This window comes from Apteryx mantelli, chromosome 9, assembly GCF_036417845.1.
Source record: "Apteryx mantelli isolate bAptMan1 chromosome 9, bAptMan1.hap1, whole genome shotgun sequence".
NCBI classification, from domain to species: domain Eukaryota; kingdom Metazoa; phylum Chordata; class Aves; order Apterygiformes; family Apterygidae; genus Apteryx; species Apteryx mantelli.
In genome coordinates, this window is record NC_089986.1 from 5,290,437 (window position 1) to 5,308,528 (window position 18,092).

Genomic DNA, 18,092 nt, shown 5'->3' on the forward strand with positions numbered 1-18,092 from the left:
CAAGCAAGTTTCACTTCCGTCCAGTGCCGTAGCGCTGAAAGTCAGCATCACCGTGACAGCCAGTAAACTGTCCCTGCCCAGTGTCAATCGGCAAGAAGATAACAGTAGATCCTGGACTGGAGTTAATTACCTAGAGGAAAACAAACTGATGAAATTCAAAGTCTTGCTATATGTAAGTCTTCATTACAATAATCTCGCACACACATGCTCTGAACTTACATAGTTACTGATGTCTGAAATGCAAATCGAAGAGCAGCTGGCGCTGACTTCGCCACCCCCCTTTCAATTCATGGAAAGATTTCTGGCCCCCTGCTAGGAAAGCTCGCAGGAAGGCAGCAGATGGGCTCCGGCAGCATCGGCAGCAGGGGCGAAACGGGCCGTCACCGCAACGCAGCCGCACGCGGCCTCAGGCTCGGAGGAGATGCCTGCACGGAGGCGGCTGCTGGCTAGCGGCATCTTCCTTGTTTCTCTCGGGGGACCGACACACCGAGGGATGAAGAGTGAAACCAGTCGCTGGACACTGAAGTTCGAGGAGACTGAGAGTACAGTAGCTACAATTTAGCATTCATCAGTAAGATCAGGTTTACCCATTAGGAGAAAGTTTAAGTGTACTGTGATTGCTTCTTTTCTGTGTTTTTCTCAATGGATATTCACTTGCTCAAGAAAACCCTCCTACTACCATTTGCTAAAAAACTTACAGCAAAGTCGCATCTAGTAACCTTACTTAGAAAAAGGGGGGAAAAGCAGCGCACTGAATGAAGTTTCAAGTGCTGGGCACAGAGGTTTCATCTTCTACCTGTCAGTTCATGACTGAACCAGCTAGTTCTATAAAGGCGACAGAGTTTTATTTTCATCTCATGAGTAAAACACACCTTGTACTCTCCATTACAACAGCCCACTCAGCTCTTCTCCATAACGGAAGTATATGGAAGTATAACTTCTGTTTCTGTAAATTATGCAGTAACAACTGAAAACTATCTGGTAATTTTTGCTTACAAGATATTTTCCCTCCTAACTAAAATCAAACAAGGAGTAATTACTTGGGTATTTTTTACTGGAAGCAAGTCCATAATATCTTCCAAATTCCTTTCACTGAACTTTCTCACTATCTACAATTTTTAAGAGCCAAGACCTTACATTTCATTCTATAATGTAATTCAAATGTAAAAAAAAAAATAATAATAATAATCCTGGTTCTTGCAGCCATTGCATACAACTGACACTTCGTAGTAGTGTTGAGAAGCTTTATACTATAAAGTATGTTTATATCTTAACACTTTAGTCCATAGATGTAATAGTGTACAACACTTATTCAACTCAAGTTCTCTACCTGTATAACTGTGCAATAGCCTACTAATAGATTCTAGCAACAACTAATCAATACTGTTAAAACTATTTGCCTATATACTTGTAAGAAAAGCTCATTGAAGTGAGGCATTTGCCTTTAGAAGGTCTTATTTAATTAGTAAAGCCTCTTTGAGAAGCAATATACTTCACATTTATTACATTACAAAGACTACCCTCTCAAGCATCATCTTAAGTAATCCAATCTAAATCTAATTATAAGCAAGTTTCCTTTTAACATAATTTGATATGTGCTTATGCCTTCTAAGCTCTCTACCTATTATTTAGGAATACTAAGAGGGTATAGGTTGCTCAGAAAGGAAAGTAGGGAAAAAAGAAAAAAGAGATTACCTTGCATATTAAGAAATCATGCACCTTCTCAAAACTCTGTTGGTAAAATTAAAAGGAAGAACAGAGCATGGGAGCTATCACAGCTCACCACAGATCACTAAATTCAGACAGTTAGATATACGATGCTTTTTTTTTTTTTATGAGCAACTTGCAGAAGCATGAAGAGCACAGAACAGCACAACAGCACAACTATGAAAAGACAAAAATCAAAGGCACACTACAGTGACAGGCAACTGGCCAGAGTCAAAGATAAGAAATAATTCTGTAAGTACATTACTAGTAAGACGATGACCAGGAAAAGTCTTGGTTCCTTACAAAGACAGAAAAAGGGTTTTGGCAAACAATGCCAAGAAGGCCAAAATATTCAATGCATTTTTTAATTAATCTTATTAAAGTTATCAAGAAGGTAGTTAATACTATGGCAAAATGATAAGAGCTCTACTTGAAATAGGAAGGAAATAGGCATTTAATCAAAATGATCCTTCCTTGAAAAAGGATACAGGAAAAGAAAAAATGACGTCCTGGCCTACTTGTCTTTGATTTTATTAACACAGCCAAGGTAACTTGAACAAGGAACATGAGACAGAAGTTTGTCTTTAGGGATTAAAACGTGGAACTGACGTCAAGAAACATAAGATCTGTTACTAACTATGTCAAGATCAAAGTACTCTAACACCAGAGAAAGCCAGAAAGGGTGAAATACTGGTTTAAGACTGGGCAGTTACAGTTACAGCTGAAGACAGCCCCTAGAGACCAGGGATTAAAGTCTTACTGGTGTCCATTTGCTTACCAAAGCAGTAAAACACAAGAGTTTTTTGACCTAACAAAAGTTTCATATGAAACTTAAAAGACTGGTTACCTCTGTGAAAGATGGTTCAGGATACCACCAAAACTCAGACTGGTAAGGATGGCTTTGAATTCAACATGAGTTCTGTGCCTCATTTCCTAGCTTTTCCAGAGACCCGATTTCACATACGAGAGGTTATAAGAAGTCTCTCCCCCATCCCCGCCTTTTTCAGCTTATTTCTAATAGGTATTTTTGTTAATAAGTTTATTGGTAATTGTAAAGAATTTTCAGGGTTACAAAGTTAAATCTCACCATACACCAATGCACGTGAAGACATAGGTTTAAAACTCAGGAAACCCAAGTTTCAGATACCTGCCCTATACATAGGTATTATCTTAGCATCCAAGCGCTTCACCTACTTATCTTCACAGCATTTTTGTAAGACAGGACAGTCTCTTTTGCCAATGAGGAATGAGAAAGTCCCTTGGCAAGTCACCATCTCGAAGTGAAGAAATCTATGGTAGAGTACAGAACAGATGAGCTTCCTCAAATATCAGATTATAGTTGTAAGTATTGAAGCCTTCCGTCCCCCCACCCGCAAGTACTTGGCCATTTCCCATGGCTCCATATACTAAAAAACAAAACTAGCTGTAGTATTAAAAAAAGAGCCACAGGACAAGAAATTGGATTTAAATGTAGACAGAACTACCCTGTAGAGCTGAGGGAAATAAATCTGTAATCTAAATCACATCTACTTATAGATGTGAGAGATTTGCTCTATGAAAGAGACTAGTTCATCTAAATAAAATACAGAAGTCTGGTAGTCTAAGCTTTTCTGAAATGATTCAGCTCTCCCTCATACATGTATTACTTTATTTCGAGCTTTCTGTAGAAGTGTCTAACTGCAGAAAAATGAACTAAAGAAAATCCAACATTTCATATCAAATTCATAATGGTTATCACAGCCAGAATCGGCTGCGGTGTTTGAGCATGTATTGCCAAAGCACCGTGCAACACCTTACCTTGGCTCCTCTGAGTTACTGTAGTAGTTATATCAAATGCTGTATGTAGAAATAAGAGATATAGATAAATGGTACACAACAGGAGAAAAGCTTTCTAACAACCAATAACTATTTTTCCCAATTTCAAAAAGGGAATTTTTCAAATTTTAAATTCAGATTTTATTTCACAAGAGAATACTCTTTTGAAAGAGAGAGATCAAGCCTAGACTATTTGAACAGTAGGTGTTTCCATTTCGAAGAGGCACAGTTTTTCAAGAGTTGTGTACAGTGATGTTTTAGAATCCTGAAGCAAAAACTATCCTTCTTCCTGCTCACAAACGCCAGCTTCTCTGTTGTTATTGCATTAAGCATGACAAATATTTGATAAGAGACCCTTGATTTCCACATCTTCCACTGGCCAAATACTAGGAGAAACAAGTCTCACTAGCAGGGATTCATGTCACTGTAGGTTATGCTAAGTCTATTTGGTCTCTGGCTAAGTAGCATTTTATTAATAAAATTAATTCTGTATTTACTATTCCGCAGCCTAATTTCTTTTGAAGTCTTAAGCAGAAAACATACAGGAATGGGTCCGCTGTGCAGGGAAATTTACTGCTGCCGCAATAAGTACGTAACTGTTCTATAACTCCTTGGAGTTGTAAAGCAAGAACTCTTCAGCCAATTACAGATGAAAGAGGATTTGCACTGGCATAAAAACAGCAATCATAGTTGAAAACCAGGCAGGATGCAAATGCTAAAGACCCAGCTTTTTAAGTAAGTGGCATAACTTCTTCAGCTACTGCATGAGGTTCAGCTTGCCTACCATAGGTGAAAATCATATGCCTTCCCTAGCACATTTCCCTAGCGCACGTTTACCTGCAAGATCGGGCAGAAGGTTACTACCACCTCTCTTGGCTGCAAGCCTGCAAAATTGTTTTCTGTTATGATGTGATGCATCTGTACTGAGCTAGAGACAAGCAGTTTTCTTACATGCTGGCAAGTGGCATTTTGATTCAGCTTCCTGAGCCGGGGCGGGGGGGGACAAAAAAACAACTCTCAAGTACATATCTCCCTACAGAGCCTGATCCAAATATACTACAATTGACGAAGATAGATTTCAAGTGCACCAGAAGTTATTTGGGAAAGTGAATTCAGACTATAATTTACCAGCAGAAATGCCAATGATTATAAAAGCTGTTTTCGCCCTCTGAGTGATGGCTGACAAAAAAGAACTGAAAAGGGCTAATTGCTAACCACACAGGCTTCTAAGAAGAGATTATATCAGTATCCCCATTAATGAAACAGCAAAGTAACTTCTCATAATGTGTGGATAATTCTAAAGCTTTGAGAACTATAACCATTTGTTTCTTTAACCTAATAAAAACTGTCCAGAGGAAGAGGATTCTGAATTGTACTTTCAGGCAGGTGGGTACATACAGAGATTGCTTCAACAGCACACCAGATCACTGGCTGCTCATTTTAATCAGCCTGTAGCACTGCTGCCATGCTTTAAGCATTCACATGCACCGAACAGAATGATGACAAAAAGCCATGATAACCCATATCAGAACATAATATGCTCTAAGGTTTGCCTTAATTTCATCTCAACCCGTAGATAAAAGATGCTGTTTGGGCAGAGCTCAAAAAAGCGTTATCACAGGCATTCCCCCTTACAGCAACCGCGGCTCTTCATTGAGATGCAGGTAGTGCTTCGATACCAAAGACTGCAGTGCATCATTAAAGTACTGTGAAGACAAACAACACTCGTGCTGCATACCAAGTGGCATTACATTTAACTGAATCATTTTATGATGAATACATCCAGGTCTGCCACTGTGAGCCACTTGTGTAAAGTGTGCTGCCGGAAATGGATCTGCACTAATTACATTTCATGCATATTTCAGAATTAACCTCAGGGATACAGAAAGGTGGCAATAAAGAGGAATTTTATAATCGCGGTCATTTGCAATTGGCAGCCACATCAAGACTAGCTTGCCTCAAAGATAACCCCAGAACATCTCACAGTAGGGGGTGTTAGTTTTATTATAAGTGTTTCACTGAAGCACAGGATACATGAAGATTTTGTATCTCTTTGTAACAGTGAACCTTAATCGGAAACTACAGCACTTTGAAGTATGAAAGGCTGAAGGACTTCAGCTAGTTTGCCAGTTCAACTGAAATCTAGGGGAAGCAGACACCCCGTATTTCGCTCCAGGAAGTACCACAAAGCACCACAATTAGCGTACATCAGTAGGAGATAATTTCCTTTCTACAGTAAAGGGTTGTTTCTTCTTTTCTCCCCTCATTTAACTTTCTGAAATCTCTTGTAGAGACACACAGTCTCAAGTTCTTTATTGGGAAACTGCAGAAAGGTTGGTTTGCTTTTTTCTTTCACCTGCTTCAAGACTGAATTGCAAAGAACAACAACTTGCAACCCTTCTACCAGTTTACTGCTCCATTTCCAGTAACATGAGTTGATTATTAAATGAGATAAAGGAGCATCTATGAAATTATTTAAAACAGAAGGAATTTCAAACTCTTTGGGAGCAAGCCAGCAATCTTCTGGATGCACAGCCAATGCTGAATGCCCCAGATCCTCCACACCTAGGTGCAAAATAAAGAAATCTCCAGTTTTTCCTTCAGAATGGATGGGAATGAGTAGCTTGCATAGCACATGGTCTGCCTTGCTTAGTTTTTCCTCATCCTTTAACCCTAAATAAATTTTTGTTCATTTTACTCTATAAAGAGTTGTCAGTGATCATTTTCTATTATTTGTTTTATATCACTATTCAGGGCCCTATTGTACAAGTCACTGAACAAATGCACAACATATTCCAGCGGATACATTATGCTGGTAGCATTTTTGCTCTCTCCTGTTCTTGCTCTGGCACATTACATTTTTTGGCTTTCACTTTCCTTAACAAAACATTTCACATTTGCCATAGAGAGCTGCGCAGAGTTTTGTGACTTATGATATATGTGGTTGTGAGACAGGGTAGTATGGTCACTTTATATCGAACACCTATTACACAAATGCCTGCAAATGCGGGGGAATCAGCTCGATAAACCCAGTTAGCCCTTCTAGTCATCAGTTCTTAAGACACAGTCCTTGTCTAGACAAGCTTATGTACTGCACATTGAAAGGGTGCAGAAAAAGCAAATAGGTGATTTAGCCAAGGTCACATAGCAAATAAAAGGAACAGTTTTTAATCACCTATGTCTAATCTCATTACAATACAATGTCTCAGCTAATGAATCATGCTGGTTTTCTTTTCAGTTTGTGCCTCTCTCATTTGATGCATCTGCATTGAAACTTATTTGTTTTATAATAATGAGGCAAATGAGGAGAAGCACAACTTATGTCTAAGAGTCTCTTGCACACAGAAAGCAATTAGAGTCACAGTTATCAGAGAAAAGCTGGAACATCACCGTTGACAGGCTTGTGTTTTGCATGAGTCTCCAAAGATACAGAAATATTATACAGGAGCTCTGCAGCCAATAAGGCAGGTTAGGAAGCACTGCAATAAAAATCTCTTGTGGAATCATACACAGGCTGACACAAGAGTAACAGCTTAGCAATTTCTAAACCATTATTTGCCTGGTAGGTTGTAAAGGGCTTAAAATATACAACTATAACAGCTACAGATAATATGAAATTGCGCATTCTGCCAGGGAAGAAAGGGCGGCTATTCGTTTTAGCATTCTTGAAAACAAAGCTGCAATACAGCAGTAACTACACGCAGACAAGAAACTCACATGCAAGCTCCTTCAAACACAGGTCACGACACATTTTCCTTGGGCCCCCTTCTGCAAGAGGCCACCCAGAAGAAGCACAGATAAACAGAGCTGCCAAAACAGCAGAACAAGTTGATGGGCCATTAAGGTCTTGAACCCATCTCATTTCTTTCAAAACCAGTTTCCCCAGCATTGCTCTAAATTCTTGGTGCCTCCACTCTGGGGCCTGACAAATCTTCAAGTACTAGCAAATATACCGAAGGTGGGTTTTGCAGCACAGAGGTGTGATTACAGAAGCAAGAAGGAAATAAATAAACCAGGGAGTGAGGATGTGGGCACACGGGACTAACGCCTGCAGTCCCACCGCTGTAAATACTAGTGGAGTCTTCATGCACTGAACCTTTTCTGCAGATGCAGAGCTCTTCTCTACAGCTGATATCCTCAGAGGTATTTTTGTACCTATCTCCTACTTAGGCTTGATTTGAAGTAAATGACAGAGAGGCCTTGATCCACTTTTGACAGTCTGTGTATTCAGCAGTTTACATAAGCAGTAAATTCAGTCAAGTGTTAAAACCACACAGCTTGTCACTAAGTAAAGACAAGCACGTTTTGTCCTCATGTCTTACCTACGGGAAAGCATCAGCGATGCCAGCAATTTCTCGCGGGCTGTCAAAGTCATGCCTTCCTAAAAGGTGAACTTTGTCGGCTGAAAAGGAAGGAGAACTATGGGGTGCGGAAGAAGACTTTAGCTGTGTTTTTTCCTGACAGAAGCTCAGATAGTTTTATTCACAACAAAGGATTTATTGTGAAGACAGAGACCTAGATTAATCGAATGGGCTTATATTAATGCCAAAAAGCCATCATGTACTTGCTCTGTAATACCGCAATTTAGCCAAGGCAAATGTGTTAGCCCTACTACACTGAAAACCAAAGAGTAGTCTTTAATATTAATACTGCCTTAAATATTACATGCTCTCTTTGATGGGAAGATGCTTTCATACCTTTACATTGGAAAGCCTGGATAGCATGATCAACTTAAGTGTTGAGAATATATCGACATACCTCCTGTGGAAACAGTTCCAAGACCGTCCAGTCCCTTCTGCTGAAGGATTCTTAGGTACTTTCATGTCTTAGCCTTAGAAATGCTAAGGGCCTGTTATTCACAGCTCTATAACCTTTCTCTTGAGCCACCGAGACAGTGTTTTCCCCCCCTTAAGGTTCTGCACCTGCAAACCCGATAGTGTTCTTACGGCAGGAAGCAGCTACAACTGGCTGGAGAATCACACCTCCTCCACCCAACCTTTTTACCTCATTTTGTATATTTAGCTCATATTAGAGAAAAACAAACACAGTGCACAAAGCAGATAGTAGTCACTGAGATACTCAGTAAATATTATCCAATAATATATGTACACAGATGCTTAACAACCAAGGCTACAATTTTACCCGATCAGCATACACATAGTCAGTGCTAACAGCACCATGACTAGGAAAAAACAAAAGGGAGTTTGAGCAGGTCCTGACAAGTACACACTAGCAGGGAATAAGCACAGCGAAAAAGATCATCAACCTTGCCATCTGTTGCACTGGAGAAAACTCAGAGACCAAGCTCTCTCTGCAGATAAGCCTACGGAGATTTTATGAAAATTTGGCTATGAACATTCTCACGGGTTCTGAAGACTTCTGAGCTAATCTGAACTTGTTCTTGGTGGCTAAACATGGACCAAGGTTTTTTGGAGAATCTGGTCACTAAGGATCTAATTCTGCTTATGGGAACCTTTCTGGAGTTCTAGGCAGTTTCTATACCTTACCTTGTCTTTGGAAAAGCTGAAAAGTTGCTTTCTTTTGATAATAAACTGGCCAGCTATTACTTTGGCTGAATAGTCTTGAAGAAAACCAATGGGTTTTGACATGACAAAACAGTTCCAAAGACAAATTTAGTGATGACTATCAGCGGTAGCTGTTCAAGATCACAAAGCAAAAATAGATTAAAGCCAGAAGTATTCTTAAAGGGAGGTGGGAGGGGTATTTTACTTAATAGACTATCCCATTTCTTTGAAAAACACAATGGATGACATCTTAGATAAATGAGAATGTTTATATTTCAAGATAATATATTATAGTGCTAATAAGAAATAATACATAATGGCTTTCCTTTTAGTCCCATCTTCAAATACCTGAAACTTTCCCAAACTTATTGTCCAAACTGAAACTTCTTACATCAAGCTGATTTGCCTTTCAAAAATCACAGCCATCATTACAACTGATGTGGTAATTCACTCTGGTAGGTAATATGCATACAGGTTTAAAAAAAAAACAAAAAAAACCCTATTGGTACACACAACACACAATCCTAGTCATCAAAATAAATCATGGTAACTTAGTAAAAAGAATTAATTTATAAATTTTTAACATACCAATTAAGCTGAGCTGAAAGTGGAAATCAAAAGCATAAACTCCACAGACAATAGTGAAACACATAGCTGTAACTGAGACTATTCCTCTCCACATCAGCACTAGTGTATTACTAACACTGGTCGCACTCAAAAAAAAAAAGATATTTAATGAAGAGCTATGTGCAATTATGAAAGAAAAAAAATACAAATTTAGATCCATTCAGAACTAGGCACATAATTAGAAAAACAAATATTAAGCCTCAGCTACAGGCTGACCCCTAAAGATGCTCCCCACGTGGCAATGAACTGCATTGGGCTTGAGTAAGCCCCGAAGAGCTGGATCTTTCAAGGTCATGAGCTTTCCTGCTTTAATTCCAGACTGCTCACATGCCTAAGTGTATTCCTGGAGAACAGCCAGAGTTCTTAGCGTCTATTAGTGTGACTCCATAGATAACAAGGACGTGTACTTGATCACGTACTAGATTATGTGCATTTAATCCTGTGAGGTATTCATTGGCATTAACTTGTATGGACTTGAGGAAATTATAGGATATCCACTGTTTTAGAACTGACCGAGAAAGGGATCCACTGAGCTAAAATAAATCACACTGCCTTGTAATCTATACAGCTTATATAGTTAAGATCTTTGTTAAAAGGATGAAAGCTGGTTAACTACTGAGTACATTCAATGCTCCCTTGTGAGCCACTGCTTCTAACCATTGCCACTGCCGCAAAACTGAGTTCCAAAGTGATTTTGCATGAATGACCTCACAATTTTGTCTATACCACTAGGCTGGTTATTCTGCATCCAGCATAACAAAACTGGTATCTAACGTTTACAATACACACTGATTATATTCCTAAAAAATATGATTAATCTACAGTACAATTGCAATGGGATCCAAATGCATAACTACCTGAGAAATTAGTGTTATTTTTCCCAGTTAAAATTCAAATGCGTTTTTAATTTTTGTTCTGCAGTCTGCCTGTAAAGACAAATTAGAAAGTTTAAAAGCATCAAAATGGTTGCTCCAGGACTTGAATCTGTAGGTTATAAGTGGCATTTATGAGAAGTTGTGTTTCACAAGCTTGGTAATTTGCAGTTTGTTACAAAGACATAAACTCGTTTCTGACTAAATTGTATTGTAAGTCATGCTCCTCAGAGAATGTCTGACTAAAAGGTGATGCTAAAGTAATTTCCATAATGTCAAACTATGCAACAAATTAAAATGTTCAGCTACATAGAGGAGAATTAGACCAAGTAAACAGGGATCTGATTCAAGATCTATCAAGTTCATGGGACCTTTCCTACCGAGTCTCAGGGCTTGGGCAGTTTTCCAAGTAAAACTAATGCCAGCTGAAGTATACCAGTGTTCGCCTGCGTGTAAGCCAGTGGTTGCTTTATGCTTTTCCTCAACACTGCTAACCTGGAGCCAGGGCACGGTATCTCCTTCGCATGTCATTTCTCCTGTCTTTTCCGTGCTCAGCTGCTACGCTCCCGAGAGCTGTCCTTTGGATGGTGCTAGTGGGCAAGGCACCAGGATACCCACAAAACACTGCTGAAAAGCCCACATCATCTGACGCGTTCTTCTGGGCTTGTTCTTTTTGGGAGTTTTGATCGAATCTGCACGTACTCCGGCAATCATAGCTGCTTACTTCAATAACACAAAATGCTCAGTGCAAAGATCATTTCATTCAGTTCGAGAGAATTCTTGCAACCCTCCTAGGATTCAGATACGGCATAGGACTCCAAGTGCGATTCCCCAGCTATGCAGTTACTGATGGCTCCTCACACATGAGTACTCTGTTAGCATTTTCTAGTGAGTAGTCACAGCATCTTCTGTGAGATTCTTTCAGAATTCATCGTTGCTCAGGCTCAGTACCCGTCTTTATGAAGAACGCTGTGCCTTAACCTACAGCAGCATCGGTGAAGTCCAGAGACTAGCTCCTGCCAGCTAATGGTCACCGTTGCTTCTTCATCTTCGGAAGAACTAGCTGGTCATTCGAACAAGGAAATTAGAGTAGTAGTGAAGGAAGTAACTTGCAAAAGAAAGGTCTTACTTGAGGAAAAAAGATCAAAAAAGTTTCTGTCAATCTTTAAATTTCAAATAAGCACATTTGTCAAGGTAGCTGCACCAAGTACAGCATGGAGCTTCTACCTTATTAACTATCCATAAGTGCCAAATAGGGGGGTAACAATGTAAGAGTCACTGAAGGGAGTCAATGTGACTAGGAAAAAAAGTGCTGGAGTGGCACAGTGATTATAAAAATGAGTAATGGGATGCAGCTGGGACAAGGATAATTTATCCTGAATATTAGAAAAAGCTCTCTAACAGTGAGACTGAATTCATATTCTGTGCTGCCACGGAAAAAGACTAAATGACAGGAGAGGTCTTTCCTCCTGTAATTTCCATCATATTATGAGTCAGTGATATATTCCCTTCCTACCTTCACATTTCATTCAGGTCATACCGAGGTATGGTAATAGACCAAGCCTCCTAGGCCAGCAAATCCAAACCTCTGATACTGCGAGGAATACATCATAAAGTCTTCTTCAGAAATTTAACGATCTCGCACATAACTTAAAAGCAGTTTGGATGCTTCCTTGTTGTTTGATAGTTTGTTTTTCTTACAGTTTTCACTGGACAGCTGTACTAAAACTAGCTGCCTTAATGATCTAGTCTATTATTCTAGTTGCATGCCTAAATCATTCAAGGCCAGTTTATGTTCTTATGCCAGTACTGTCCTTTCACCTGAATAGTTCTTTTTCTACTGTTTTTTATTCCCTTAACATATCTATGAGCGATATCACAGCTTCCCTCAGTCTCAAAGGAGGCTAGGCCTTCCAAGAAAAAATAAAAATCCCTTATTCCTTCTCATAATAAAGACTATGACAATGAGAATGGGGAGCCTGACTTCTCATTTAACCAGTGAGGATGTTTCCATTTTAAAGCTGAATAATTAAAAGCTATCATAAATTTTTTTCCACGGAATTTAATTATGACATAATACAATTAAACTGCTAACTACAATTTTCACTTGAGAATAGAGTCTACTTTACGCCATCGCTTTAGTCTTCCTCATGCTATACCTGCCTGTCCAGATGTACCTGCAAGCGTTGGAACGGTTTCATTTATGAGCTTTCTGTGAAGCTCACGCAGAGCCCTGCTCCCCGCAGGGCGGCCTGCGCTCAGGAGAGTTCTTGCTAGAATCCAGGTCAGAGAAGCAAATCTTTCTGCTTGCAAAAGTAGCAGCTATAGAAGAACCACTATAGAGAAAGATTGCTACACTAAACTACGCAAGTATCCTTAACATAGAACGGATTTGTTACTGGTTATTGCTGCTACCAACTGGCAGTAGCCCGTGCGATCGCTGGAGGCATCTGCTCCGTAAACTCTCCTTTGCTCTCCTCGCAGTTGATCCATTTCACCCTGGAGACTCCTAAAAGGGGAAGGAAACAACTACTGCATGTTTTCCATTGCCCACAGATCTGAAGTTGTATTTACCAAATACAAAACAGAAGTAGCTTTATCCAGAATTGTATCCATGCCACCAAGTCTGAAAGATGCTAATATCTTAATTTTCATCACATGTAAAAGATTTTAGTTAGCAATGAAATACAACACACCCAAATAACAACTGTTGTCAGCTTTGTTTTTAAATGCAGAGAGCTCTCCCAAGTTCACATAAAGGTGTTCAGACTCAGAAAAGTCCTGATCTCACCATAAATATTGAAGAGCAGTGCCAGCACGTAATAATTATGCATTAAGATCAGTCTTTGAAAAAAAATAGAGGCATGTACACATTTTAAGACAAAACTGATAGTCCTGGAGACAGTCTTGACATTCAGGGATGAACTTAAATCCACTGTAAGGGATGAAGCACATACCCCCGGCTTGCTAAAATCCTGCAGCCGTGAGGACAAGAGGGAATTTCATGCATTCTGTCTCTCCAGCTCAAGAGGCAATTCCAATATATTTCAATTCCCTGCGGAGTGCAGTGGGATTTCCTTTTGTGCAGGCCAGTCATTCTGCTGGAACTGCCAAAAGCCTAAATTGGTTCCAATTCCAATGGGGTGTTTTGAGCTTTGGACACTTGAGACCACAAACTCATTTCAGATGACCTATTGAATAGCTGTCAGAGGGTAATGATTTTTGGTTGCTGGGCTCAAGCTGATCTGGTCAGCTTGGCTGGAAGCCTCTGTATCTTATTCCTGATCTCCTAAGCAATTATTCTACTGCACACATTCTTCTGATTTCTTCAATTGTCCATTACCAATAAGAAACTGTGTACTTACATGGGGAGGTGTAGAGGGTGGAGAATTAAGTTATGAATACAGTCCCATCTCACTATGAAAAATTCCTGTCTGAACTAGTAAATGCTGACACTTTCGTTTTTATGTTAAATAAAAAAATTAAATTCAGCTCAATAATTGTGTAGAAAAAGCATGACTAATTTTCATAATCCTTTCAGTATTTTGTTATTGTTAATCCTGTTAGCTATACATTAACATAATGGTTTTCTAGAATGCAAATGATATATTTGAAGAGTAACTTCGCTGCTTTATAAAATGTAAATATAACCTGCTCTTCTAAGGTGCTAACCAATCCACAGTAAATGTTCTGTAAGTGAGACAAGAAGGGTAAGACAAAGCAACTGAGGTTTTAGCTTGGCAGCAGAAAACTGAAGTCAAAAAAAAAATTTTTTTTTCCTCACTGCACTGTATAAAAAAACAAAACAAAAAAAATCAAGTTGAACCATGAGCTTTCTTTCACTAGAAATGAAGTGTTTTAATTCAGATTTTAAAAAAGAGCCTAAAAATTAAATTTCTAAATATAGCATAATTTAAAAAGAAACCTTTACCCTTTTTTAAAAAAATACTGTAAGGCAAGTAATCTTTTTTTTTTTTTTTTTTTAATATTACCCCCATTTTTATTTTGCTAATGTTAATTAGTAAATTTGATACACATTTACAGGTAGTTTCAGTCACTCCAGAGCAACACTTGCCATTCAAAAGACTGCTGTGGTCTGAAAAAGTTCCCTTAGCATTACATGAGAACGGGCTTCAGTGCATCTAGTCGACATATCGCCACGTGCTCAAGGTCAACAACAGCCTTCCGAGCCATCTGCAACACACAGGACCTCTTACACGTGCTCTGGAGAGATACGTGAAGGGAACCGTCGTTGTCCTACATCCCTGTCGTAGCAGCAGGTATTTTGAGTTCAACTCATACAAAATGAGTTTATGTTATCCAGGTGCTTAAGCATTTAAAGCCAGTCGGAGCACCAGCACTCTCTCTAGCTGGTTGCAGCCAAACTTTGATCATAAAATCGTATCAGCTTTTAGCCTCAAGCAATTCTTCTCTCTCCTTATATATTTGGAGGGAATAAATAAGAAGAAGATTTATAATTTCTCCTCTGACCTTGATTAGGTTTTAAACAAGCCAATTTCTTAATCTCTCTTCACAAAACAGATTAATCAATTCCCTTAATCTTCTTAAATGTACTTCTCTGGTTCTCTTTCCATTTGAGGCAATCTTTTTTGAACCAAGGCAGCCAGAAACATAGATGTGCTTTTCCAAGTCACCTTACCATTGCTCATTATAATTATAAAATGCTTCCCTGACTCTCCTAAAACGCTGGAGATACTTCACCTACTCTGTTTCAAGAGAATAATCACGGGATCCTTTCTCATGGCTCCCTTACACTGGTGACCACAATTATTCAAGTAAGAAGAATCTTCAAATATTTCTTCTTCTTCAACTAATGAGTCAACAGTTTTTGCATAAACCAATACAGACTCTTCCTTTGATAAAAGCCGATCATGATTTATCCCACTTTCCTTTGCCTCCCTGTCCGTATTTCCTTCATAATCTTTCTAAGACTTTGCATAATACTAAAGTCAGCTTAACAGGTCCTATAGTTCCTCCCCACTTCCCCCCCACCGCCCCTTTTTGTATACAAAATACTACATTTGCTATTTCAGTCATACAGCATTATGCCAAATTTACAGAATTAATCGCAGAATAGAAGTATTATATTCTGCAGCTCTGTCTACAAACGAATATATTACAGGGAATTACATTATTCCCTCCCTTGGTCTGTACCATTCAAACCAATGTACTTAAGGAGGGCTGTGTAGACAAGCTGTCGAAGAGGAACGCTGTGCTGGCTTCCACACACACTAGCTGGCTAAAGTCTAAGCCTGAGCAAGCTTAAAATTGATGACAGAAATGTCTAACAGCTGAAGACTGTTCTTTAGAACTGAGGATAAAATCCCATTGGAAAGATAGTTTTAGTCTGGAGTACTGCAGTGATATCAACTTGGAAAGAGCAGGTATCAGTAGCTTCCAGGCAAAGTGATCCATACTACATTCCCAATCCCTTTATCTATAAGATCTCTAGTATCACACATTTACATACTAACATCAGACTAACTTCACACTTCACTATTGTGCTGTTTTTAGCATCAATATATTGCCACAAAAACTAGATTTACCCTGAGCTACTTTGCACATAAGCAATTCGGTCTAGACTCACCGAGATGTGAAGAGTCTGCCTCTCTCAGCGTGGACTCTCAAAATGTCATCTTATGGTCTACAGATGGAGAGACTGCTTAGAAATGTTACTCCAGAATAAATAAAAATAGTAATTGTTATTTACCACATGCATACTACATCAAAGTATTAGGGCAATGATCTCCAAAAACATGCATCAGTTTCATTTATTTTCAGTGGACTCAGTACTTAAGCCTAGATTAAGGAAAAACACCTAAGCAACTTGGCATGTTGTAAGCACACATTACGTTTAACCACAAAGATAAGTGCCAAAACATCTTCAGAACTGGGGCCTGAAGTCCCATAGCCTGCAAGGATGCTTAATGTAAAAGCATGTTCTTCCATCCCTGCTTGCACCACCATCTTCCTCTTTCTTTCTCCTCTCTTCATTCTGTTCTTTAGTTGACTTGATAACAAAATATAGTTCTTAAATGAATACGTACAGGAAAATCATTGCCAGCTCCTGTGAAGAGCCTCTGAAGCAAAAGATTAGATATATTGCTGTAACACAGACAGTTCAGTTTACTCTGCTCTCCGCTATTTTCACCTTGTAGTCAACACGGAAAGCTAACGAAGGATTATGAAGAGTTGGAGAGTGGGTGACCAGATTATAGCTTGATGTATGAAGTCAGCTTGCTCCCCTCCCCCCTGTACATACATCAGGGGTTATTTAAATGTGAAACCGCAAATTATGTTACTTTTGCATGATTTTCTGTGACATTCTGATCTAACAGTCATCTTCACCAAAATCAAGCAGAAGGACTTGAGACATGTTGTTCTATAGAGACATGACATAAATCAATAGTTAAAACAAAAGTCTGGGCAAAAGAAAGCTAGATTCTACTTACATCACACCAGTGATCTTTGGCAAAATTTTTCTTTCCTGTTCTGAGAGTCATACTGTTTTGAACTCCAAGCTCTTTCACCCCTAATTTGTCTTGTACATCTGTACAAGATGAAGCTTAACAGGACCCCACTCTGAACTGACAGATTTCAATATTACAATACAGTAAATACTATGTTTCTGCAATAAAATTGAAATGCAGAAACCACCTAGGAATATTTCTTCATAAATATTAAGAACTCCTATTGTACTCTTAAAATAGAAAAGATGCTAGAGAAATAGGGAAGTGAAGAAAATCTTAATTCAAGACATTTTGTTCAAGAAGCTCTCAAACTTAAGAACAGGAAGCTCAGAAATTCTATTACTAAGCACATCTGAAACTTATTTCAGCATATAGGGAACTCAGGTAACACTCCCTTTCCGGCTCCATTCCATCTCCTTGGACATGAGAGAACAAGTACATTACAAAGCAGTCTCCCAAAGCCTCGCACCTACAGAAAGCGAAAGACACCTCAGCCAGTGTCGTCTTAGACGAAGATGTCTATTACGCTACTTACTGACGCCCCCTTTTTGAAGCTAGGATAGGAGGGGCAGGCGCGCAGCCGTGCCGGGTGGTGCATGCCGAGCTGCCAGCCTTCCAGGGACCGTCACGGCCCGCAGAGCCGGAGAACCTCGGAGCAGTTCCACTAGGCACCTCTGCAGGTACTACAGTGAAAAATGAGCCATTTAAGATACCTTAGCATTTTCCTTCCCCAAAGGAAAGCACGCAGTAGGCATTTTAATGGCATAATAAATATTTCTACATCCCACGCACCTATTTTCTGAAAGCTACGGCCATTCTCCCTCAGTATTTGCTTCTCTGATTTCTTCTGGCTATATAATCTGTGCAGCAGATTAGTTGAAAATACAGACTTCATTATTTTATCTTGACTGTAAGATATTTGGGTGATACAGTATGGTAACATTCAAAAGCTAATGGTAAGTGATTTGCCTTTCTTGACATTAAAATATTTCTCATGCTAAAGACTTTAGGCAGCACTCTGAAATTGTGCCAGACTCATTGGCCTGCAAAGCTTT

General features: G+C 39.2%; 1 protein-coding gene across 1 annotated transcript in view; it reads right to left on the reverse strand.

Moving 5' to 3' along the window:
• WDR49 (WD repeat domain 49) overlaps positions 1–14,740 on the reverse strand; it is a 33,107-nt gene extending 18,367 nt beyond the window's left edge. Inside the window, 10 exon segments of the mRNA XM_067302172.1 lie at positions 15–130; positions 5,879–5,909; positions 5,911–6,009; positions 6,011–6,087; positions 9,030–9,178; positions 9,636–9,760; positions 11,498–11,609; positions 12,706–12,868; positions 12,962–13,055; positions 14,667–14,740. Of these exon segments, the coding sequence (XP_067158273.1) occupies positions 15–130; positions 5,879–5,909; positions 5,911–6,009; positions 6,011–6,087; positions 9,030–9,178; positions 9,636–9,760; positions 11,498–11,609; positions 12,706–12,868; positions 12,962–13,055; positions 14,667–14,740 (1,040 nt within the window).
• Between the last annotated feature and the right edge of the window lie 3,352 nt (positions 14,741–18,092).